The 26,227-nt window shown below is 41.5% G+C and overlaps 1 protein-coding gene across 7 annotated transcripts in view; it reads left to right on the plus strand.

Moving 5' to 3' along the window:
- The window catches only part of NTRK2 (neurotrophic receptor tyrosine kinase 2), a 182,840-nt gene extending 161,353 nt beyond the window's left edge, over nucleotides 1-21,487 (plus strand). For all 7 annotated transcript variants that reach the window (XM_083403383.1, XM_083403384.1, XM_083403379.1 and 4 more), the window contains 2 exons: nucleotides 19,139-19,297; nucleotides 19,567-21,487. In XM_083403383.1, coding sequence (XP_083259509.1) covers nucleotides 19,139-19,297; nucleotides 19,567-19,752 — 345 coding nt within the window. In that variant the 3' untranslated portion in view covers nucleotides 19,753-21,487. The remainder of the gene's footprint in view (nucleotides 1-19,138; nucleotides 19,298-19,566) is intronic.
- The last annotated feature ends 4,740 nt before the right edge of the window (nucleotides 21,488-26,227 follow it).

Raw genomic sequence — 26,227 nt, forward strand, 5'->3', positions numbered from 1 at the left:
ATTATTAGGTTTTGCTTTTTAAAAATCTCTGTATTGTTTATACTCTTTGCGTTGTTGTTTGGGAGGAAGGGTGGGTAAAAGTATGATCAAAGCAAGACATTGATCAACTGTAAAAGGCACTGGAACATGAAGTAAGCTTGTGTCTGTTTACTATTGAAACTGCATATTTGCCACTGACTGTTGTATCAGCTGTTCATTTGCCTGATCTGTGTATCTCTTAACTCTGCGGTGCATAGTGGAAAAGCAAGTGTTGGTTACCAGTGTCTACATAACCATCTTTATTAATGTGTTAGTAACCGGCACTCCATGACGCCTGCACTGATTTGCTGAGATATTAGTTTGCATCCAAAATTATTGTCTGCTGCTTGCCTGTTTACATGGCAAATAGGCCCGGCCCCTTCTGCTCTGTCAGATTGTTAATGATATTCTGCACTCTGTCGGCACAGCTATTAAGAGATGCTGCAGGGACAACTGTGGAGAGAGATAACCTTTGGATAATTGGCATGTCGTGCTGTTGCATGGTGCTAGCTACAAAGGCTTTGTTTGTTTGTTTGTTTGTTTGTTTGTTTGTTTGTTTAGAGCCTCTCTGAAATCGTACAACAGACAGGCTGGGAAAGTACTTCTATTGTCCAGAGCAGGAAACATGTAAAAACATGATAGTTCTTTTTAAAAGCAAGCCCACTATGTCTTAAGACATGAATGACATATAGCGTTTTTTCCCTTTCTTATTCTGTGAAAGAGAAAACAGAATGATAAATTATGAGCATCAGATTGGCTTGGCATGCAAACCCCAGATCTTGACAATAAGTATTTATCCTCCCCCCCACCCCCAGTGTTCTTTCAACATTTTGCAAAATTGCAGCCTTATACAACTGAACTTCTTCGGTTTGAACTGAGTTTGGTGTTCATACTGACGGGGGTCATTTCCTTCTTTTGCTGAGGTCTGGGTGTTTGGCTGCTCACGGTGTTAAGACCAGAAGTTTCCCGTTCTTTCTGTTTGGCACCTAACTCAGGTGACTCCGTGGACAGGCGGAGTCCCCAGATCCCGAGCGGTCCCCCCCGTCATGTGGAATAACGACTCAAGACAACGTGCTATGGGTTTAAATTGGCCACAACTTTATTAAATTTCAAATGCGGGTAGACCGTGGCTCAGGCATTGGGCGTTCTCCCTCCCCAGTCCCCAGCCGGGGACTTAGAGAGCTTCAGGGTTATCCAGTGTGTGGGGGGGGATGGGCCGGCTCTGGAGAACATATGTTCAAGCAGAGATAGCCGCCCCCGTTACGCCGCCGCCGCAGGGGAGAGCAATGACGACCTCTCGGCATACGGTCAAAGCCTCCCTTTAGAAACCCCTTTAACGGGGAACCCTGGTATCACCGCCGCAAAGAGGAAGATGGACTAAAGGATTCCGCCCAAGGCCTGATACCGCCAAAGTTGTGACGTTTTGCTACGGGAAAGGCGAAACCTGCCAATGCAGGAAAATTCCTTTCCGGCCCTTTAACAGCGACCTTAACGTAGCAGCGCCCGCATACCTGTGAAGAAAAGTTAACCTGCAAAACCTATGAAGAAAAGAAGAACCTGCAAAAGAAGACATTAACTGAGGGTGGGTAGGGTGGGAGAAGCTCTGGAGCCAAGTGAGGATTCGCAGGTAAGATCCTCCCTCTATTGTGTGGGCAGGTAATCCCTCCCCTACCTGGCCTGGTCTCCTTGGCAACGCTTCCCCCAGGTGGGTTTGGACAACTGACTGAGGTAGGCGGAGACCTCCAGGTATCCCACCTGAGGGAAGGCAAAGCCAAGCCTATGCTGATGGGGCCGCTCCAGATCTAGGGCTGCGCGTGTCCACGCAAAGGGCGCCCCCCGTTTTAAGCGGGGAGCGGTCATTAGCATTTATCTCAAGGGGATTTACAAACAGCAACTTTGCAAGGTATTCTTGAATTCACTAGGAATGGGGAGAAACTCGGTTTGGTTCCCATTTGAAAGCAAGCTTCCCTCAATCACACATTACTAACTAACTGGGATGGTGTTTTCTTTTGATATAATTCCTCTGTATAATTCCACAGCCCTTATCATTTCTGTAGGCTTAACAGGCACAAAATCCCACTATGGTCCTATATAAATCAAGCCTAAATTGTTGGCACACATCCGAAGTAAGTGCTACCATATATAGACCGCAAGACATATTGTAATTCTTTTCCCCTCAGTACATATCACAAATTTGGTATGCTGATCCAATCAAAACTGGTAAAATCTGTTAAAACTCACTCTGAAGTCAGTTTGCAAGTGGTTTGTATTCATAGGGCTCTAAGCAGTTATCAAATGATTGGCACTGACAGCCAGTCTTCAAAGGGGTTCAGCGGAGCCCCTTCTGAGTTGTCAAATGACATCAGATGATTGACAGGTGGCTGGCTCCATCCATCTGACAAATTTGGCCTGCAGGATAAGGGGAAAGGAATGATCCAGCTTATAATCATAGAATTGCAAAGTTGGAGGGGATCACAAGGATAATCGAATCCAACCCCCTCCAATCTTTTGCCCAACATGGGGATTGAACCCACAGCCCTGAGATTAAAAGTCTCGTGCTCTACTGACTGAGCTATCTCTCAGGGCTTGCCTGCGTTAACATCATTGCATAAAACACCTTACTTTTGTTTCCACTGTATTTACGCACATTTCATGGTCACCGAGAAATACCTCGTGTTGTGGGGATGGAATTTCAACGTGTCATTTGCTATCGTTTGTTAAAGTGTTAAAGCAGTTCTGGGTTTCATCAGACACCTGCCTGCAAAGGACAGGTCCCCTTTTTCTTGGTAGCCATTTGTCTACTCAGCGTCGCCCTAAGCTCCTTTTATGCTTGCAGGGCCAAAGATATGAGAGCCCGGTAACTTTTCTAGCACAGATGGGAACACAGCTGGGGGTGGGGAGATTTAGGGAGGACAAGTGACTGGAAAGGCAATGGTTAAACTTCCCCTTTCCCCTCTACTTCATTCAAAGTCACCTACAGTTGCCTTGCAGGATAGAAGAAAAGCCCTGAGGGAAAACAATTTGAGTTCCTCCCAAAACCAGTAAAGACTTCTTATCAACATGTAATCCCCACCCCCTTAAGAGTAAGTGTAACTAAGTAAATATTAAGGTGTGTATATATTAGATAATAGAAGCAATCACAGCTTCTTTGTAAGAGGTACATGTTCTTCCGCGATGGGAAGACGTCCAACCCCTTTTGAATGCCAGAAAGTCAAAGCCTGTCACAAATTAAGCCACAACAAAATATGACAATAGCGCAGGCACACACCAATGAATGGAAAATAAAACTCGGATACTTGTACTCCGCACTGACCTGTATCAGGTTGTTTATTGCACCATAGGAATCTGATTTTGTCTGTCATCAGGTTGACTCAAAATAATCAAACCTTCCCAGTGTTTACGAAGAAGGTGTAACCCACTGAGCTTCTGCACGCTCCTCTACCTGCTTGGAGGCTTAAAGGGTGCTCTACGTTGGGGTTGTTTTGTGCTTTGGTAGCAAGCTAATACTTCCTGGAGTAAGCTAACTTTTTCCGTAAATGTTATATGTTTTTGCTAGGTTTTAATCTTAGATTCTCCAGCACGAATTGTACTTCTTAGTAGAATGGCAGATTCCGGCACAGTATGAGAGGCTCAGAGCTAGCTACTCCCTGTAGAAGCAAAATTATTCAGCAGACATTTTCTGGGGAATTTATTTTTTTGCCCATGGACCCCACCCTCAGTTTGTTTAAAGGGCCACTTTATGGAGTTTCCTCCCTGCCATTTTTGTAGTAGCTGCCTTTTACACAAATACAGAGTGCTCAAGGATGTGCTTGTACAGTGCAACAGTCGTGTGTGTGTGTGTGTGTGAGAGAGAGAGAGAGAGAGAGAGAGAGAGAGAGCAGTGCTTTTTTTCTTTAAAAATGTTTAGGGGTACTCTCATTTTCCTACTCATATTGAAATACTGCCCCTCAATGAGACCAAACTTAGATTCACAAAATGTTTAGTGGTACCCCTGCATCCCCCCAGAAAAAATCACTCTCTGTGTGTGTGTGTGTGTGTGTGTGTGTGTGAGAGAGAGAGAGAGAGAGAGAGAGAGAGACTGTCTGTGGTACTGCCACTGCAAATTTGGAGCCGTACCCCAATAAATTTGGAGAGGTTCCCCTCCCCGTGGAGAAATTTAGTGAAATGCCCCACTCCATCAGTTTCTCTGCTGACAAATAGAGTAGAGAATTTTGAGAGGCCATCTGTGCACTGCAAAAGAAAGAAAGAAAAGAAATCATTCCTTAGCATGTTGTGCTCTGCCTTCCATCTTACAACCTTTCAATAATCTGTTCCCGGCTTTGGTGCATTGTAGATTTCCTTGTGACTCCGCTGTTTGTTAACGATAACGGCAGTGTAATAAGCCCAAAGGGTGACTTCACTGCCTATTTCTAGTGTAAAATGTCTATACATTAAAAAGAGTCGATGTATGGCAACAGGGTTCTTATTCCCCCTTCTTTTTATAAATAATGGCAGCAGGTTTAGCTGCCGATAGAACAGAAGTTGTCTTTCTTTCTCCCCTCAGAAATGGCAGTACTCGCAGGCACCTGCAGGTCTCCGCTGTCACTGCGCAGCTGCATACCTGTGTGGGCGAGTTTTGTGCCGAGGTCTCGCACAGGAAAAGCAGGAGCAGGCTGGTGACGAGTCAAGCAGCTTGCCAAGGCATCCTTGTGGGTGTTTATATTGAACTGTCACAGTTTGAAGGCTTTTTATTAGATGCTATTTTGGCAACTGGTACTCAAATGAAATTAGCTCTTTCCCCCACATGTGCTTTTCAGCTCCGCTCCAACGTCACAGCCTGGTTCGGCCATTGCGTCATGTCAGAATCTATTCTAGAGGATGACAGAGGGATTTTATTTTTTTTGCAGGGGCTAGAGGCCTTGTGCCTTATCTTGTGCTAGGAGCAGCTTTACTCCCAAGGTTGTAAACAACATTTTGAAGTGTCTACATTTGACAAGAGCGAGTCCTTTGTTTCCTTGCCTAATGAATAGGTAATGAAGGAAAGACCATACATGGTATAATTAGTAGTGTGTTGTAACTTTAGATTGGAGGAAGTTTATGCATATGTATTGCTTTAACAGATAACAGATAGCAGGCCCAGCCTTTTGGGCTTTGCTCAGCTTTCGGAGAGTGATCGCACTGAGCCATTATTGCTAGCAATAAGCATCCTTCAGCCTCAAATGTTAATTTTGCTACACAGCACGGTGGTTGCCTTTATTTTTAGCCCACCTTCGATGACTCCCCGTCCTCGCAGTATTCTTAGTTCATTTACCCCAGAGTCGTCGGACATAAAAATGACATGAAGCAAGGATTGTGTAAAGCAGGGGCTTGCAGACGGATTATGCTGTTGCCTCTGGTAGCAAAGAATGGTGTAAGGTGGGAGTGGAGTGAGGTTGATCTTCCAAGCTGGACTGGGCCCAGCCGGCATGGCCATATGCAAAAGTGTGCAGGGCTCCTACACTTTTAATAGTTAATTAAAGGGGCAGAAGCCCCAGCACAGCAGCTGCCATTGGTGCCAGTTTTAGCACAAAGCTGCCCCAAAGCCTGGGAATAATAATAATAATAATAATAATAATAATAATAATAATAATAATGAAGAAGTAGGGTAGACCCTGGACCATAGCTTTTCCCTTTTTTAAGGGAAATTCCCTTATTCCGAATAGGATTCCTCGCAAGAAAAGGGAAAAGTTGACAGCTATGCCCTGGCCTAGAAAGCCAAAGAGCTTACTATACAAGTGGCCATTGAACCACGCTGGAAAATAGTTTCTGGTAGCATCCCTCCACATAGAAAGGAGACTTCTTATGTTATAAATTTGCTTTCATTGCCTATGTATGTTGACTGTTGTGGGGGAAAGTCTTTTTTTATTTTTTTATTTTGTCCATCCCTCCTCTTCCCCACTTCTGTTAACTGATCCTAACTTGGCCATGAAAAATAGAAAATAGATCTGCAATGAGAACATAGCAAATCTTTTATAAAGAAGAAACCAATATGCTATGGGCACTATAATTTGTGAGCAATTGGGAATTTGTTGGGTGATCCGTACAGAAGCATATAGAAATTCCGAGCCAAACCCTTGAGGGCAAAAATGTTCCATTCAAGGTGATGGTAATTTTAAGTTTTGCACCGGTAGGAGGCAAGAAGGAGCCCTGAAACTCTGGATCCAATAAAATCCTTGCCCTCTTATACTGGGCACCTGTAGAATTATTGAAGGGGAAGTATTTGTTTAGATGGCACTGCAGTGAATGGAAGAGCATGGTGAATGAAGGTGAATTTGAAAGCTCTGGTTCAGGGGGGAAGCAGATGTCACCCTTCTTAATTCCTGTGCCAATCTTGGAACAGCGGTTTTATTATCACTGTGCATTGTGAGTTTTAATTTAGAGTCTCGGGCATCTCAGGAGTCTGCCCTCACAAGTAGAGATGTTGTTTTTGGCACCAAGATTTGAAAGCTCAACGAATAGTTCTCTGCAGCTGTAATTTTAATTACATAGAAACTCTCTGCTGCCTTCTGCGAAGCAACCACCCAGAGTCTTAGAGGAATCCGGAGAACTGCTGGGCACAGGCAGGTTAAATTACAGTTATTAGGAGGAAGTTATTTAAAGATCAAAGTTGACTGTCTTCCGAGGAGCGAAGCCTCCACTTCCCTCCGAAATGCAAACCAAACAAAATGTTTGCTTATCATTCCAGACTTCCTCTTGTTTATTGCTGCTTGTCTGCAAACTCCAATGCATTGTACTATTACCCTCTTCTCTGCCAAAGAAATATACTTTTAATTGTGAGGCCCCCCCACCCACCATTTGTTTCCCACCCTATCCAGATGGCTGAAGGCAGGTAAGTAAAGGTAAAGGTACCCCTGCCCGTACGGGCCAGTCTTGACAGACTCTAGGGTTGTGCGCCCATCTCACTCAAGAGGCCGGGGGCCAGCGCTGTCCGGAGACACTTCCGGGTCACGTGGCCAGCGTGTCATCGCTGCTCTGGCGAGCCAGAGCCGCACACGAAAACGCCGTTTACCTTCCCGCTAGTAAGCGGTCCCTATTTATCTACTTGCACCCGGGAGTGCTTTCGAACTGCTAGGTTGGCAGGCGCTGGGACTGAGCGACGGGAGCGCATCCCGCCGCGGGGATTCGAACCGCTGACCTTTCGATCGGCAAGCCCTAGGCGCTGAGGCTTTTACCCACAGCACCACCCGCGTCCCTATCTGCCAACCTCTTATCTGCCAAAGAAATATACTTTTTTCTTACCCTCTTATCTGCCAAAGAAATATACTTTTATTGTGAGGCCCCCCCCCCCCGCCATTTGTTTCCCACCCTATCCAGATGGCTGAAGGGAGGTAACAAGGTCAATAAGGAGTCGTGCTGGTGTGAGTTGTGGGAATGAAACTGAACCAGAGCCCAAACTCAGAATGAACCATTTATTTATTGAATATGGTCCTCAGGTTCCTGGAAAACAGGAACTGTTGAATAGAGTTCAATAAGGGCTGGTTCACACATAACATCACACCATGGACCCTTCCCCTCCCCCTTTGCATTTTCTGATTTACAAATAACAATAAATCACAGTATATTGAGCTATAGTTCATTAAACCACGATTTAGCATTATGTGTGAGCCCTGCCCAACAGCTTAAATAGGATTTATTTGCTGCAAGCCAACTGTGATATGAAGCCATAGTTTGTGGTTTGTTTGCTTATGAACCTTGATCTGTTTTTACTATGGCTTGGCATTCCATGTGAACATAACACCCTCCGTCCATTAACCCCACCCAAGAGCTCTCCAAACTACAAAGATGTGAAGCAAGAGCAGCTAGAAAACAAACCATATTTTGGAGCAACAAATCTTGATTTGTTTCATTGTCCGTGGAACAACTTGTTGATAACTCCTGGTTTGTAAAACAAACCATTACATTTTTTTTAAAAAAATAAATTGCTTAGTATTATGTGCAAAGTGGGCCAACGAATTACTTTCTCTTCCATGCAGTCCACAGTGTGCCAACAAACTGTGCACATACACTCGAAAACCAAGATGACAAACCACATTGACACTGTGACTTCCTATCTTTATTTGGAGGGCAAATACAAATTTGATGATTCAGGTGTAACTGCAAACTATGATGTGGCTGAGAAAGGAAGTAGCTCAACAGTTCATGAAGGTGGGAGGAAAGAGGAAGTGCAAGGCTTGTTCACACATTGCTAAACTGTAGTTACACCTGAAGTTAGGTAAAGGTAAAGGGACCCCTGACCATTAGGTCCAGTCGTGGCCGACTCTGGGGTTGCGGCTGTCATCTCGCTTTATTGGCCGAGGGAGCCGGCGTACAGCTTCCGGGTCATGTGGCCAGCATGAATAAGCCGCTTCTGGCGAACCAGAACAGCGCACGGAAACACTGTTTACCTTCCCGTCGGAGCGGTACCTATTTATCTACTTGCACTTTGACGTGCTTTCGAACTGCTAGGTTGGCGGGAGCTGGGACCGAGCAACGGGAGCTCACCCCGTCGTGGGGATTCGAACTGCCGACCTTCTGATCGGCAAGTCCTAGGCTCTGTGGTTTAACCCACAGCGCCACCCGTGTCCCACATCTGAAGTTAGCTCAAGTTTATTGTTAACCCCAAAAGTATGCTTAGGTACAGTGGTGCCCCGCAAGACGAATGCCTCACAAGATGGAAAACCCGCTAGACGAAAGGGTTTTCCATTTTGGAGGTGCTTCGTAAAATGAATTTGCTATGGGCTTGCTTCGCAAGACGAAACTGTCTTGCGATTCCTGGGGTTTTTTCCCCGCTCCTCACCCCCTTTTTCTAAGGCACTAAGCCGCTTAACAGCTGTTAGCTAAGCCGCTGAACAGCTGATCTAAGCTGCTTATCAGCTGATCTAAGACGCTAATAGCCTTTTAGCAGCTAATCCGCTAATCCCTTAAACCTTTAATAGCTGCTAATAGCCTTTTAGCAGCTAATCCGCTAATCCCTTAAGCCTTTAATAGCCGCTAATAGCCGCTAAACCGCTAATAGCGCTAATAGCGCTAATCCGCTAATGGGCTTGCTTTGCAAGACGAAAAAAACCGCAAGACGAAGAGACTCACGGAACGGATTCTTTTCGTATTGCGAGGCACCACTGTATTTCACTAAGGTACTTCAAGTGTCTTTACTGTGAACAGTGAGGGTGTGGTGGGCAGTCCTGTTTTGAAGAACTTTGTTATTAAAGCTTATTTTCAATAAATAATAACATTTAGCTTCCTGAGAAGAAACACTCTCAATTAGACTTAGACCACTAGCAGCAGGAATTTGAGACAGTCCCATTGTTCAGAATGGCGGCATCTGCAGCTCCTCTGCCCTAGCCATCCTGCCTACAAATGACTGAGCAGGATAAAATGATGATTGTACAGTGCATTTATTCCAACTGTGTGTTGCTCTCCAAGTCCAATTTATTTTTAAAATTTGGATCCTGCCCCTGCAGGGGACTGCATGTGAGCAAATACCTCCAGCTCAGCCTTATCCATTGCCCCTTAATCACCCCGCTGGCAGAGGGTCTTGCCCACCTGTCAAGTCAGCTTCCCTCTGGTTCTGATTTTTATGATTGGGTAGCACCTGTAGATCTCTCAGGCATCATTTGAATTGACTCAATAGTAATAGCAGATCTGAAAGAGCAGAGCAGGATTCAACTTTGGACACTATTGCGATGTCGCAAATGCAGAGAAGGGAGAATACCCTAAGATTCAGAGGACTAACAGAGGACACAGAGGAAATAATTGAGAAAAAAATCACAAAAGAGTTAGCAGCTTGGTTAGACCTAGAAGAAGCAGAAGTAGCACAAAAAATAGAAAAAGCATTTAGAGTCAAATCTAATGTAGCAAAAGCAAATAACTGGCCGGCTGACTGTTTAGTCTCTTTTAACTCTATGGATTTCAGAAATAGAATTTTAGAAGCTAGTAACAAGAAGAAATTCAAGTCAGAAGGAAATGATATTATCGTCCACAAGATTATCCCAAATCGATTGATAAAAAAGAGAGAAGCTTACAAATCTCTAACAGAGGCACTAAAGGCAAAGGCAGTGGACTATAGGTGGGAGTACCCTGAAGGCATCTCCTTTTTCTTTAAAGGGAAATGTAGAAAGTGTTTGTCGGCATTAGATGTGGACAAGTTCTGGAGAAAGTACTGGAAAGAGCTCGGAGGGAAAAGGCAATTGTTGGGAGAATCAGAGGAAACTGAACAAACAGTTGAGAGTTAGGAGACAGATCTAAGAAGGGAATTTACGTATACTGAGACCTTGAATGTGTAAATTTATTTATTTATTTATTTAATCTGTTGACATATCATAAGGAATAAAGTATGGATTATAAATTTATTACTTGGAACGTAAATGGTTTAAATGAAAAATCAAAAAGGAACAAGGTGGAACATATTCTGGTTAAGCAAAAATATGATCTAATCTGTCTGCAAGAAACCCATGTAGCGGAAAAACATAAAAGAGTATTAATAAATAAAAGACTGGGGCTTGAGTTTATTGCATCAAGTAAAGAAAAAAAGAGAGGGGTGGTAATCTATGTAAAACCTCAGCTGGAGCCAAAACTGCTTTACAATGATGAAAAAGGTCGAACAGTGATTATAGAAGTTAAGATCAATCATGAAAAAGTGATAGTTATTGGAATTTATGCACCAAATGAAAGAAAATCTGAATTCTATCAATTCAGAAAGAAAAAGTCATAGAATATTTAGGGGGGGGGGAATTATATTATTAGGAGATTTTAATGGAGTAGTCAATCCAAACATGGACAGAACAATAAAGAAGAAAGAAAAGAGGCAGAACAAACTCCCAACTACATTTTTCCAACTAATAGAACTCCTGAATTTGTTTGACGCTTGGAGGTTTAAGAATCCAACAGAGAAAGAATTTACACATTATTCAGAGCCACATAAATCGGCGGGATGAATCGACGCGATCTGGACAACAAAGGATTTATTAAATAATATTACAAAAGCAGAAATCCATCCAAGGACAATTTCAGATCACAGGGTTAACTTTAAAGGAAAAGAAGAAAAGGTTAAAAGGTGGCAACTTAATGAGTATGTTAAACGATGAAAAAACTGTACAGAAGGCCAAGCAAATCTTAGAAGAATATTTTAAGTTTCATTTAAATAAAGGAATCATAGAATCATAGAATCATAGAGTTGGAAGAGACCACAAGGGTCATCGAGTCCAACCCCCTGCCAAGCAGGAAACACCATCAGAGCACTCCTGACATATGGTCGTCAAGCCTCTGCTTAAAGACCTCCAAAGAAGGAGACTCCACCACACTCCTTGGCAGCAAATTCCACTGTCGAACAGCTCTTACTGTCAGGAAGTTCTTCCTAATGTTTAGGTGGAATCTTCTTTCTTGTAGTTTGGATCCATTGCTCCATGTCCGCTTCTCTGGAGCAGCAGAAAACAACCTTTCTCCCTCCTCTATGTGACATCCTTTTATGTATTTGAACATGGCCATCATATCACCCCTTAACCTCCTCTTCTCCAGGCTAAACATGCCCAGCTCCCTTAGCCGTTCCACATAAGGCATCGTTTCCAGGCCTTTGACCATTTTGGTTGCCCTCCTCTGGACACGTTCCAGTTTGTCAGTGTCCTTCTTGAACTGTGGTGCCCAGAACTGGACACAGTACTCCAGGTGAGGTCTGACCAGAGCAGAATACAGTGGCACTATAACTTCCCTTGATCTAGATGCTATACTCCTATTGATGCAGCCCAGAATTGCATTGGCTTTTTTAGCTGCCGCGTCACACTGTCGGCTCATGTCAAGTTTGTGGTCAACCAAGACTCCTAGATCCTTTTCACATGTACTGCTCTCAAGCCAGGTGTCACCCATCTTGTATTTGTGCCTCTCATTTTTTTTTGTCCAAGTGCAATACTTTACATTTCTCCCTGTTAAAATTCATCTTGTTTGTTTTGGCCCAGTTCTCTAATCTGTCAAGGTCGTTTTGAAGTGTGATCCTGTCCTCTGGGGTGTTAGCCACCCCTCCCAGTTTGGTGTCATCTGCAAATTTGATCAGGATGCCCTTGAGTCCATCATCCAAGGAGTGGGTCTAGAGATGGTTTGGGATGCGGGTAAAGCCGTCATAAGAGGCTTCTTTATCCAACAAAACACATTCCAAAGGAAAATAAGGGAGAAGAAGAAAATGGAGATCTGGGAGGAAATTAGAAAAAAGGAAAGGATCCTTTTCCAAAAACCAGATGATGAACTAATTAAGCAAAATATAAAAATTTTACAGACACAATTCTCCTTGATAATAAACGAAGAGATAGAATGGAAGATAAAATGGTTGAGACATAGAAACTTTGAGTTTGCAAATAAACCTGGTAAACTTCTGGGCTGGCAATTAAAGAAGAAAAAGGAAGATAGAATTATCAATAAAAATAAAATTGAAGACAAATGGATTCAAGAACCGAAGGAAATTAGTAAAAACTTTGCTAGTTTTTTTGGAAAACTATACAAAGAAGGTCCAGCTCTAGAAAAAATAATTGATTATTTGGGCAAAAATAAACTACCAATAATACCTAAGGAAAAAGCTGAAATCTTGAACTCACCAATAACAGCTATGGAGGTGCAACAAGCTATACAGAGATCAAAATTAGGAAAGACACCGGGCCCAGATGGTCTCCCAGCTAATTACTATAAAAAGTTAGAACAAGCATTCTTTCTTCCCATGAAAGACCTAATGAATAATATTCTGGCAAATGGAAAGCTACCGAAAACCTGAAAGGACAGCTTTATTACTCTTATCCACAATCAGGGAACAGATGCCTCAAACATGGCCAATTACAGACCCATTGCACTGCTAAATAACGATTACAAGATATTCGCAGACATTCTTGCAAATAGATTAAAAATGGTGCTGAAAGAGATAATTCATAAAGATCAAACCGGATTTCTTCCCGGATGATTTATGCAATCCAATATTAGATGTATGTTTAATGTATTAGAATATTTGGATATTAAAATTGATAAACCAGCAGCTATTATGTTGGTGGACGCTGAAAAAGCTTTTGACAACGTGTCCTGGAAGTTTATGAAAAAATTAATGGAAGAAATCGGACTGGGAGAAAATATTTGTAAAGGAATAAATGCCATCTATTCGGAACAATATGCAAAACTGATCATCAACGGAAGAATTACTGAGGAGTGCAAAATAAACAAGGTAACTAGACAAGACTGCCCACTGTCACCACTGATATTTATCTTGGTGATGGAAGTCTTGAACAATCAGATAAGAAAAGATCAGCTTGTTAAAGGCATCACTCTGGGAAACGACACATATAAAATTAAAGCTTTTGCGGATGATTTACTTGTTATGACTGAAAACCCTAAAGAAAGTCTGAAAAGAGTGCTGGAATTAATTAAAGAATTTGGAGAAGTGGCAGGCTTTAAGCTGAATATAACAAAAACAAAAATGCTTGTTAAAAATGTAACCACAGAAGAAAAGGACGACTTAGAAAAAATATTGGGCCTGAAAATCTCCTCAAAAGCGAAATACTTGGGTATTTGGATCACCCCCAAAGAACATAAACCTATTTCAGGATAATTACACCAAAACTTGGTTAGAGATTAGAAAAAAAATTGTAACCTGGAGTAAACTAAAATTAACATTTCTGGGTAGGATTTCCATTATAAAGATGGATGTGCTTCCAAAATTAATCTTTTTATTTCAAATGATTCCAATACTGGGTGAAGCAGGTTGTCTCAAGATATGGCAAAGAGAAATTTCCAAATTCCTGTGGGAAGGGAAGAAACCTAGGATTAAACACCTGATCTTAATAGACATAAAAGAGAGAGGAGGCTTTTCCCTACCCGACATAAAACTTTACTATGAGGCAGCCTGTTTCACCTGGCTAAAAGATTGGTGCACGTGGCAGGATCCGGACCTCCTGGACCTGGAAGGTTTTGACAACCGCTGGGGATGGCACGCCTACCTGATATATGGAAAGGCGAAAATTTATAAAAAATTTACCAACCATATAATAAGAAAATCACTCTTTGCTGTATGGGAAAAATATAAAGACCTGATGGAGCCTAAAGTCCCGTGGTGGACTTTTCCAATAGAAGCCGTAGCAGTAATACGGAAAAATATTCAGGAAAGCTGGCCGACATATAAAACACTTCTAAAAAATGAAGATAACCAAATAAAATTAAAAAAAACTTTGAGGAAATGAGAGAACACATCTCAGACTGGTTCCAATACCATCAGTTATTTGAAAAATTTAAATCTGACAAACAAAAGGGGTTCTCAACAGAAATTTCCCAATTCGAATCTGATCTTATAAATTCTAAAAGAAAAACTCTTTCCAAAATGTATCGACTCCTCCTTGACTGGACAGTCAAGGAGGAGGAGGTAACAATGGCAATGGTGAGCTGGTCCCAGGATTTTGGCCATTCAATAACCATGGCCCAATGGGGAAATTTATGAAAGATCAATTGGAAATTCACAAATTGTTACACGATTAGAGAGAACTTTCAAAAAATGCAACATCGATGGTATCTAACACCATGGAAACTTTCAAAAATGTATAAAAATGTGTCAAGTAATTGTTGGAGATGCGGTGAATCAGGAACATTCTACCATATGTGGTGGATATGTAGGAAAATACAGGTATTCTGGGAGAGTATCCATGCAGAACTGCAAAAAATGCTAAAGATCTCTTTCAACAAAAAACCAGAGGCCTACCTCCTGGGAATAACAGATTTGGATATTCCACAAAAGAGGAAGGGTATCTTTTTATATGCGACGGCGGCAGCAAGAGTTTTGATCGCAGCAAAATGGAAGAGTAATGAAATCCCCTCTATACAAGATTGGATCCAAAAGCTGACAGAATATGCCGAATTAGATGGTTTATCAGAAAAAATAAAGAACAAATCAAAACAGGAATTTGTTTCAAAATGGGAGGTTTTCAAAGATTATCTGAAAAATATAGTAGTTTAAATTCTGTTGCAGCATTCGAGGAACTTCAGTAATAATTGCAAGGTAGATATAAGAAATTAGATTTATTGAGAATAAGTTAAATTCTGTTAAAAGTGTGTATTGGCAAAAAGTAATAAGAATTTGAAATATGGAATAGACGGGAGGTTGGGTCTTTAGTGTCAAGACCAATAGATGTTTTATTGTTTGCTAAGAAAATTGTGTGTCCATGGTTATTTTTTTGTAATTTGTGTGTAATTTGGTATTTGTGTTTTTTTGTTTTTTTCTTGTTGTATAAATAAAAAACTTTTTTAAAAAATGAATTGACTCAATAGAATGTTTTCACAGATTGGCATCTGTACTGCTTACATCTTGTACCAGTGGCAGGAACTTATTTATTCTGAGTCATTAAACTTCCCCAGACGCAGGAAGGAATCTCTGCCTTTAAGGGGTTGCCACCTTGGTAAAGGAAAGAGAAGTAGATTTGCTGGTCTATTTTGGTTCTGCTAATTTCTTGCGTAGCAAGCAGGGTGCGCATGCAATATAATAATGTACCATTTCAGCAGAATGTGTTGGTGGGATATATGTGTGAGAGTTGATCTCTTGGCCATAATAAATCTGTCAGGACCCTAAACAGCCTGCCCATGAAGGAAATCCCCCTCTTTTTGCCTGTCTTCTAGCCTGATGTACCTTTTTGAAATTCACCAGCAGTATGCTCGAGATGTTGATGCGGTGAGGTTTGCACATTCGGAGACTTCGTTTCCATGGTAGCGAGCCTTCTGTGCTAGGAACCGGCAAGTCAGGGGAGCAGCGAGCGGAGAGGGAGGAGAGAGCAATAGGGAAAGAAATCATTAAAGTGTGTCAATTAGTATGCAGTGCCATAGCTGTCTTTACAGCACACTCCCTCAAAAGCAGGCAGTGTTTTCTGCCCTTGCAGAAGCAGAGAGTGGGCATGAATGGGAAGAGAATGAGTTTTCTCGTTTAAAACTAATGGCATGCCGAGCTGAATGACAGATCACCATTATACCAACATTAATGCGTTTTTGTAACAGAGAGGGAAGAGCTGATAAGGAACGCCAGATGAGAAGGGGACCAAATATCCCCTTCTTACCTTTTCTGCCCTCTCAACCAGAAAATATTGCACCGATTGGAAAAAACAGTTCATCGTTTTGGAGAAAATAAGCCTTTCTTTTAGCCTTCGTAAGCAGGCATTGTGGGGAGGGCAGAATCTATGGTATTTGTATATTTGACAATACCACAAATTAAAAATCTCAAGACTGAAAAGATGACTATTTCCCCGAAATGAGTAATATTCCTGCGCATAGAACATTGCCCACATTGGCTTACAAGGAAGTAGTGAATGCTGGAACAGCATCAATATGAGATGCTGAATTATATCTGTCTATTTAGAGCGATAGCCAAACTGTGATCATTAAAAAGCCAATGAACTAACTCTGAAGAGAGAGGGGATCAGAACCATGAGGGTTCTTGTTTACCAATATGAATCACTGTTTAGTGTATAAAAGGCTATACAACTTATATCTTGTTTATTAGACAACAGCTGTTCATAAGCTTAGCATGAGGTATCATAGGATTGTAGACTTGGAAGGGAAGAAGAAGAAGAGGAGTTTGGATTTGATATCCCGCTTTATCACTACCCTAAGGAGTCTCAAAGCGGCTAACAATCTCCTTTCCCTTCCTCCCCCACAACAAGCACTCTGGAAGACTCCACAGTGCAGATGTTCAGTGCAACAAAACTGATTAGGATGATGCAGTAGAGGGGGCTGGGAGTTAAGTAGCTTAAGTGCCTTAATTGTATGTATGTGTGTGTTTATATCTATAGTAAAGGTAAAGGGACCCCTGACCAGTAGGTCTAGTCGTGGCCGACTCTGGGGTTGCGGCACTCATCTTGATTTATTGGCCGAGGGAGCTTCCGGGTCATGTGGCCAGCATGACTAAGCCGGTTCTGGCGAACCAGAACAGCGCACAGAAACACTGTTTACCTTCCCGTCGGAGCGGTACCTATTTATCTACTTGCACTTTGACGTGCTTTCGAACTGCTAGGTTGGCAGGAGCTGGGACTGAGCAATGGGAGCTCACCCCGTCACGGGGATTCGAACCGCCGACCTTCTGATCAGCAAATCCTAGGCTCAGTGGTTTAACCCACAGTGCCACCCGCGTCCCGTTTATATCTATAGTTATGAAGAAAAACATTTCTGTTGTTAACTTGAGGCAGCCCAAGATCTTTATGTAGCGATTGTATGTGTTTAGCTATGTATCAAATGAGGCTCCTACATTTAGTGTATGTTATTCTTCTGGAATATCTAACTATGGGGAAGCTAATAAGCGGAAGGGTGCCCTTCTTTTTCTAATAGGCATTTACATTTCTTACGATAGCGAGAAGCTTAAATCACAACAAAACCTCAATAAAAGAGCGAACCGTGTTTTACAACCAGCTTTCATTAATTTTTTAAGGACTGTCCCATAAAACCCACGGAGCCAAAGCAGTCATAGATGCCACGTGATGAACAGGCTTAAGAGCCACTTAATATTTAATGAACCAAAAGCCTCTAGCAACTAATAATGTTGTAATGGTGCTTGCCCTTTGCTCTGGTGTGTAGCCACAGATTTCGAAGGGTCTCTATATATTTTTTCAACCTCCTAATGAATGCTCACCCACCCACTGAGGAAATGCAGCCAAGGGCAGCAGCTTGCTTCTCGCAGTGCATCTTAGAGCAAGGGTCAGAAACTGAATGTTATATTTGTGTCTGGTGTGCTTATTGGCAATGCATTAGTAACACTATACTTTCCACACAGATCTCAGCCACAGATCATATTAGTTCAGTTATGGGTATTTTTACACATCCTGGTTCTGACACCCTTGATACCAATCCTTCATGTGCTCTGGAAGCCCCCAGATGTCTCAGGAACATCAGAGAGCAGTGGCCGGTCTGCTTCATTCATGTTAGAGCACAGATATGCCCAAGGAAAGAGTGTAGCTGGCTGTTCCTAGAGCCTAGATCAGCCTTCCTCAACGTGTGGGTCCCCAGATGTTGTTGAACTACAACTCCCATCACCCCTAGCTAGCAAGGCCAGAGCTCAGGGATGATGGGGAGTTGTAGTCCAACAACATCTGGGGTCCCACAGGTTGAGAACCGCTGGCCTAGATGCTAACTGGACTGCTGCACCTTTTCAAGTTGCAGTGCAGAGTAATTCTGCCAGCTGTGGCTTCTGCTCTGAAACACGGTGACTTGGAAGCTGAGCCATGTGTATGTTCACTAGGGGATGCCTGGAGACCTCTAGCCAATCCTTTGCTTGTAGACTTTTAGTCATTGTTGTGTTCTGGCACAACCAATCTGGAGTAAACAGCCAATGAATAAAAATTGGTGGTAAGCAATTAAGTTTTACTCAGAGTAAACCTATTGAAATTAATGGCTCTAATGCAGTCATGGCCATTCATTTCAATGGGTCTACTCTGACCACAGTTTAGTTGAATGCCACCCATTGTGTGCCTATTTGTGTGTAAGATGCAAAGCTCCTTATTGGAGGTGGAGTAAAACCTGGTTTAAGGTGATCTTCATTGATTGCCATGGTCAAATATTCTGTGCAGTGAAACAAAATGAGTAATCCGCAAACTGTTGATACATTTTCTCTCCACCGTATTTAACCAGGAAAGCATTTAAGAACAAATGTAACCGGCATATATGCTTTCATTTCAGGGAAGTCAACAATGGCTCCTTTTTGAGAAAACAGTTCTGCATGTCTTTAAGTGCATACAGAGGTGCTTTCTACAAGTAAATCAGTAGCCCTGAATGCAGTTGTATGCTCCAAACATGTTACTGCTAAACTCTGGCATACAGCTGGAAGAAAATGCTCCGTAAATCTTGGTCAGACTTTTGGCTCTCCTGATACTTTGCAAAAGAAGTAAAGGACTATAGTGTAAAGTCCCTGAAAGTTTCAAAGAATGTTGCCTTGGAAGTGAAGAATCCATCCGTCCTTGATGAAGATTGTAGGGGATAACAAGAAGCAGAAGGATGTACTAATGAGACACAAATTCACAATAACAATTTATTGTTATTTAAAACAATAACAATAAACATGTATTTAAACATGTATTGTCCCTTTCTCCATATACTTCCCACAAAAACCATTTAAATTCTTTCAAACTCTTCTATCCAGGTTGGTGGACATACCATGTTACCCATTCGCTGGATGCCTCCTGAAAGCATAATGTACAGAAAATTCACCACGGAAAGTGATGTCTGGAGCCTTGGAGTCGTTCTATGGGAAATCTTTACCTACGGCAAACAGCCATGGTATCAGCTCTCAAACAATGAGGTGTGTGCTGTTGTACAAATGATGTGCTTTTAAAAATGCAGTCGGGCTGTGGTGGTAAACGGTCTCAAAGGCAGTGTAATTGGTTGGATCCATTTGCCGGAAGTGGAACATTTTTAGAAAGATAAGAGTGCAGAAGTGTTTGGCACATGTAAATTGGGAGGTGGGTGACTCTCTCAGGATGTATTGACTAATTGCCCAAATCAGCAATAAAAGAAAGAATAAATGGGCTCGCTCCTTGTCCTTTCTCTTCTCTCTCTCTCTTACTCCAGGTAATTGAGTGTATTACTCAGGGCCGTGTCCTGCAGCGACCTCGCACCTGCCCAAAGGAAGTCTACGATCTGATGCTGGGATGCTGGCAGCGGGAGCCTCATATGCGGCTCAACATCAAAGAAATCCACTGCCTCCTTCAGAACTTGGCCAAGGCGTCTCCAGTGTACCTGGATATTCTAGGATAGAAACTCCTGGCACTTCCTCTTACGGAATGTGTGAATGAATGTGTTCAATTGCCACTAAACTCCATTAAAATGTGTTCTCAACTCTGACAGTATTAAATACAAAGATATGGAGAAGCTTTCAAAGGGCAAGCTGTGTGCATTTCTCCCTCTGTAGACACAGTATTGACTTTGTGACATTACTGACATGTATCTCTTCTCCCCTTCGTTCTTTCTGTGTCTCTGTCCCTGCCCCTCGATTTCTGTTCAATCAGGCTACTGCATTATTATAACTCTGCATAGACAAAGGCCTTAAAAAACCTGACCTGTTATATCAACAGACACTCAGTTTTGCCCATCACAACTAACAATGCCTTGTTGTATTCATGCCTTTGACCTGGATAAAAAAAGGGAAATAATGACTTGAACTTTGTGACTTCTGCTGTATGGATATCTGGAGCGTCTATGGATTCACCTCTTCTTCACGTGCTTTGGCATCTGGGCAGAAAAACCGAAGACTGGTATTCTCTGTGGGAATCTTGTTTTAGCTGAGATCAAGCCAGAGGGAAAGAAATCAGCAGATTGTGTAATCCACTCTAAGGAGAAACTATAGGATCAGATGGCATCCGATATACCACTTTAAAACATCAATGTAATTATTTGGTGAATGGGAAGGAATTCAGTGCTTTCCCCTGGGAAATGTTTAGAGGAGTAAAGGCACATCTAAGTGTGCCGCCATTTTTATGCTGATAGATGCATCCATGTGGTCTGTGTAAAAGGCGTTGCCAAGACATCCCAGAATTGCATAGCAATATGCTCCAGCCTTGTTTAACCATAGGGATTTCTGATGTCTCGGAATACGAGCTGATGAGAATCGCGCATGCGGAGAGTGTTGCTGTTCTTAGTTCCTGTTTGTGGGCTTCTCCAGGCATCTGGTTGGCCACTGTGAAAACAGGACGCTGTACTAAGATAGGTATTGGGCCTGATTCAGATAGGCTGTTCTTTCGTTCTGTTCTGATGCCACTGGTACAATTGTTCTCCCGTGAGTCTTTGATAATGCAGGCGAGGGCTGAGGTATATTAAAGTGTAGTATAATTACCAAGGCCAATTCCTAAACTATGAATGCTTCAGTAAGATAGGAGGGAAGCTTCTCTTATATGATGCTGTTCAGACAGCGAGCCCCTGCTGTCGCCCCCCTTTCCTCTTCCCCTTCTCCCTGTGCAAACCCCAACCCAGCATGGTCCCTGTTGATTAATACCCAGCAATTTGTGCTGAAAACAGTTGCTCATCTCATTGTGCACCCAAATAGGCGTAGCAAATTCATGACGGAAAACATATATTTAGTTGTAGGAAGGTCATTAGCTACATTCAAGCATCTATACATTGTCGCAGGCGCAAGAGGCTGGTACCGAAGATTATATGGCATTTGTGAGAAAACTGGTCCAAGAAGTCTCTAGGGAAACGACAGTACGGTTATTAACTTGGTGAATGATTAAGATTCAGAGTTCGCACTGGTGTCTGCTTGATGAAGTGGTGGTATTCCGGTCTTTTTTTATTTAAGATTGACAGGCATGGTGCGTTTACACTTTTCATCATGGCTGCTGGGCTGAAGAAGGCAAGCTCGTGACACACAAATGTGAAAGGTCTAGGATGTGCATGTCAGGTAATTTCTATTATAAACCCTTAAGATGAGATAAAATCAAAGTCAGTTCCTACCTTTGTGGAGAAAGTGCTGCAAAAAAAGGGGTTATTTTTTACTTTAAAAACAGGGTCATAAACGCACAGCTTGTCAATGTTTTATTGTCGTTTTATTTTTAAAATTAAGCACTTATTTTTCTAAGTGTTTCCATAATAGTTTAATATATGTTTTGCTTGCATTTCTTATTTATTAAGGCACTTTCTTTTTGTCCCTCAGTAGTTTGGAAAGAAACTGTTCTTTTACATCTAAATTAAAATAGCAAATGTTAAATAGTGGTGAAGTTGGGCTCTCTTATGTCATTGACAAAGGTTGGTGAAGAATACATTTAACAATGTAACTCTAAAGCCATATATATATATATATATATATATATATATATATATATGGCTATATACATATATATATATATGTTCCTAAATATGATTTGAACAGGATTTTTTAATGACTGAGGATATTTAATATGAAACGGACTTTGAAGATTATTTTAGTGATTGCTGAGAATTTATTACATGGAAAGAAGAAATGTTGAACACTCAGTCTTATCCATTCATTCTTTCATCCATTCTTTTCAAGAACCACTTTTTAAAAGTGTCATTCTAGTTCATTTCCAATATGTGAAAAATATGGGAAATAAATCTTGAGATGTCAGAGATCACTAAAAGACACACCCATCCGTGTATTACATTCCAAAGTCATTTTTCAAAACCTTTGGTTGCTTTAGCACTGCTGAGGGTTAGTATGATTAGTTGAAAGTGGAATTAAAGGGGAGACTCCAAGCACTGTATTATAAAGGTCCTTTCCAGTGTTAATTAACAGTTTCTTGCTTCTAGGACCTGTCGGTTTTGATTCCAGTAGAGGAAACTTGGCTTTAATTATGCATTTCCTTTTATTTATTTTTCTTTTGCAGTTTAATAGTGAAATAGTGGTATTTCACTATTCAAAACAGGAAAGGAAAAAATTTAGAGCCTCCTTCTACCCAGCGTGAATGGAACTAACACTGTGGCAATTAAAATAGGCTATTCCAGGCACAAAGAACAGGCAGTTCATCCCAAAGCTTTAAACAGGCGGGCTCTACAAACAAGAAACTTTAATTAAAGGCACAGGAGCACGAAAAGGCTGCAATTCCACTTTGCCTTTCCTCGCTGGACAAGCTGGTGTTGCAGTTGGGTCTTATAGGTGGAGTGGGTTGCTACAAATCAGGTCTGAGAATATGAGAGAGGAATACAGAAATCACTGCACCGCAATGACTGGAGAACGCCTGGAATTTTGTTAAAGTGTGACCGATCTATAGCTGCCATTCCCAGAGAAAAGGGGCTAATACGGAAACAGACCTCATTAACAAAAGTACCCTTATTTCACCTCTCAATACACATTTTTTAGATTCTCAACTTGAAAAGAACCATGTATATTGTATGATTGCTGTATACCAAAACAAATGTAAAATTTGACCAGATGGTATCCTCTCCCCACCCCCCTTTCTGGAAAAGCATAAGAGAGTAATTAAAAATACTGTGTTATAGTATAGTGTGCAGTAGCTTATCCATATGCCCATCCATGTTAAAGGACCAAATGTTCTATACAGCCATTGTTCTGTGCCTAAATCTTGGCCTGTACTGCAAATGTGGACCTTAAGTGAATAAAATCTTCTGGCCTTGTAGGAAAGGTGTTAACTAACTAAACGCTAAGGCAACAGTGGCATTTATTTATTCAAGTGGATATAACTATAGGTAACTGACAGGAAAATAAGAGTAAGAAATATAATCTAAAATGGGAAAAGAAAGGTTAATCATCTACTGTGTACATATCTGTCATGTTTTTCAACTTTGGCTAACTTTATACACTGAGCAAATATGACAATCAGGCTTATAAATAAAGAGGAAACCTTTCTTGACTATGCTACAATCATATAGATATAATATAAATTAGATATGTGTCTGTGACTGCATACATTGTGTATATATCCACAGTAGATACATACCTGTATATGTGTTTTATAAATATTTGATTTATACATATGCAGACATATGTGATTTTGTGTATATGTATACATTTGTGTACACTGCACATATCTTCTTACTGGTGATGTATAAAAGACAAGTTAGATCAGAAGGCTGACAAAGTATGCTAAGTAACCAAAATCCATTTATCATCCATTTTTCCTTAGGTTTTTGTTTTTTTTAAAAAAATAATATTGTATGTTTTTCCACATATTGGTGATCGGTATCTAACCTGCATGCAGTTCTGCCTAACCAGATAAATTCTAAAAAGCAGATTTACTAAATGCATAAAAATAGCCCTATTAATTCCTTTCTGACTGGTTTTAAGAGCATCCTTTGGGTCTAAGAGTTTGACTTAGCCTGCCTCATTTTCTTTTGCTATTATTATTTTTCATGAACTTCCATTGTGTGAGTTTTCACATGTCATTTATGCACAGTAGAATTTCTAAGGCTAAGCTGGAAAAACAAAGGTGCCACACAGAGGGTAGGACGCAATCACTGGGAAAGCAACAGACTTTCCAGTAAGTGCTGCGGCAGCAAGGGAAACCCAGCCAAATGGGTGGGGTATAAATAATAAATTATTATTAAATTATTATTATGAAGCTAATGAAGGTTAAGATTCATCCCAGAGGGGCCCCAGAAGCAACTATAGTCCACATGGCTTAACAATTTTGGGTTCAGTAGACCTAATTGGATTTGCCCACCTCAAATGGATATTTTTTGTTGTTGTATATAGTTCAACAACCCCCAAGTCTGAGTGTCAGTAGCACAGATGCCAAATGTCACGGTAACCTGAAAACCATAAGGCATAGGAAAGTTTTATTTACACCTGTGACTTTGACATGTGCAGCAATTTTAAGCGAAATCTGAGATGATGCAGTTATTTTATTTTTTTAATTGTGATCTGTCATAGAGCAACCCAACTGAAAAAGATAACAGTGGTTTCCCAGACCTCTTTAATGGTTGCAAAGGGTCAAGCTACAGGGACCCAATAATGGAGGTCCGCCACCGTGCAGCAGAACTGAATTTTTGTGAATTTTGTGGTGAAATGTGCAAGTTCAATGCGGGAGAAGTTCTGAATGGGCAATTCTCAAACATTTCTCCAGGACAATGATCACAGATGTTGTACATCTGTAATCTCTGAAGTAGCCCACAGAAGACAGTTCAGGGAAGCTCCATAGACTTCGGAGCAGTGGAGTTAATCCCTGAGCTGGTCTAAGAAGTTGGAGAACTTTCCCAAGCTCACTGATATAAAACTCTTGCAGAGGCCATTTATCTTGATTAAAGCCTTTCCTGAGCCCATGTGACGATAGGCAGGCCGGGCACAAATTTTATGCAAATCTTTGTTGTATTTTATTATATTGGCAATGCAAAAATGGCAAGCGTACCTGCGGCCTTTAACAAATTTAGCCGGGGGCTTTGTAGACATCTCTCATGTCTAGGCTTCACTTTTTTATATAATTGCAAGGGCACAACTGAAACCACGAAGGCTGTTTTAGCTGAGCAGGACCACAGAAGTATTTCTCGTATTCTCTTTTCCACCCTCCGTTTCTTCAGCTAGCTTTGGGGGCAAGTGGGCTTTGCAAAGGGACAGGGTCCCGACAGGAAGGCGGCTCTTCTTCTGAATGGGGTTTGTTTACTCTGACACGTAAATCGTTATTTATGTCTATAGGCACTCAAAAACAGCAGTCAGTGGGAATCACAAGGTCTGCAGCATCGCCTCTTCGCTCCAACCCCACCCCGGCCATGTAGCCATTTGTTGCCTCAGGCAGAAACACCCACCCACACGTTCCCTCATAATCCTAAAAAATTACGAGGCGCCAAGCCTCACAATCCTAAACAACAACAACCCTGCTGTCTCCTGATTTCTCTCTTTACTCTTTGGAGAGTGGCGTGGGCTTTTGCAGAACAAGCAACTTCCCAAGGAAGCCAGCGGTTGGCTAAGAAGACTGTCTTCTTGAGGTGGCCGTTGTCCCTGGGAGCACATTGAAAGCGTTGCCATGGGAACAGAGAGTGCGCCAGAGGGGGGGGCAGCGCATTGTGGCTTGTCACTAAATGTGAAGGTTTAATAGCACACAAAGATGTATTTTTCTTATCAGGGCTGAGATACTGCTGCTCTGATTCGAGCGATCCTCATAGAGCCTTAGGTTAACGCTTGTTTTGATTTCATTTTTATACATTCGTTGCAAATATGAAGAAAAAAAATAATTAATAATCTATATATGTTGCAGGGAAAACACTGTGAATTTCACGCAAGCAACCAAGTGACTATTTTGCCATCTTTTTAACATATGTCTCAGGAGAAGAATTGGGAATTGATGGTTATATGTTATTTTTTACCGTCTATGCATTCAAAGCCAGGTCGGGGCGGGGGGCGGGGGGGCTTGTTCATTTTCTGGGAGAAGATTTAAGAGTGTCAAGTGGAGTAAAACTCTGAGCTGGAGCAGCTGGAGCTGTTCGTAACAAGGCTGTTTGTCAGGAAGATAGAAGAAAGCAGAAATCAAACATTTTCAGAGACCTACATACAGCTTTTAGGTGTCTTTGTGTAACTAAAAAAAATACCAAATGTTGAATAAAACAGCTGAGAATGTTTTGTAAATTAAACCCACACTGGGTTTAATTGCATCACATATCAATTTAATTTAGAAATTATTCATCCCAGTGCTACAGGCCACTTATAGTATATGTACATATATGTGTATAGATATATTTTCTAGACCTTTTTCTGCCTTTTTCCTTTTCTGGAAGAGGAAGAGCAAGATCTAGATGTTGATATAAATATCTATATTTTCACTCAAACTGT

The sequence above is a fragment of the Podarcis tiliguerta genome (assembly GCF_965153285.1).
Source record: "Podarcis tiliguerta genome assembly, chromosome: 11".
Classification (NCBI taxonomy): Eukaryota; Metazoa; Chordata; class Lepidosauria; order Squamata; family Lacertidae; genus Podarcis; species Podarcis tiliguerta.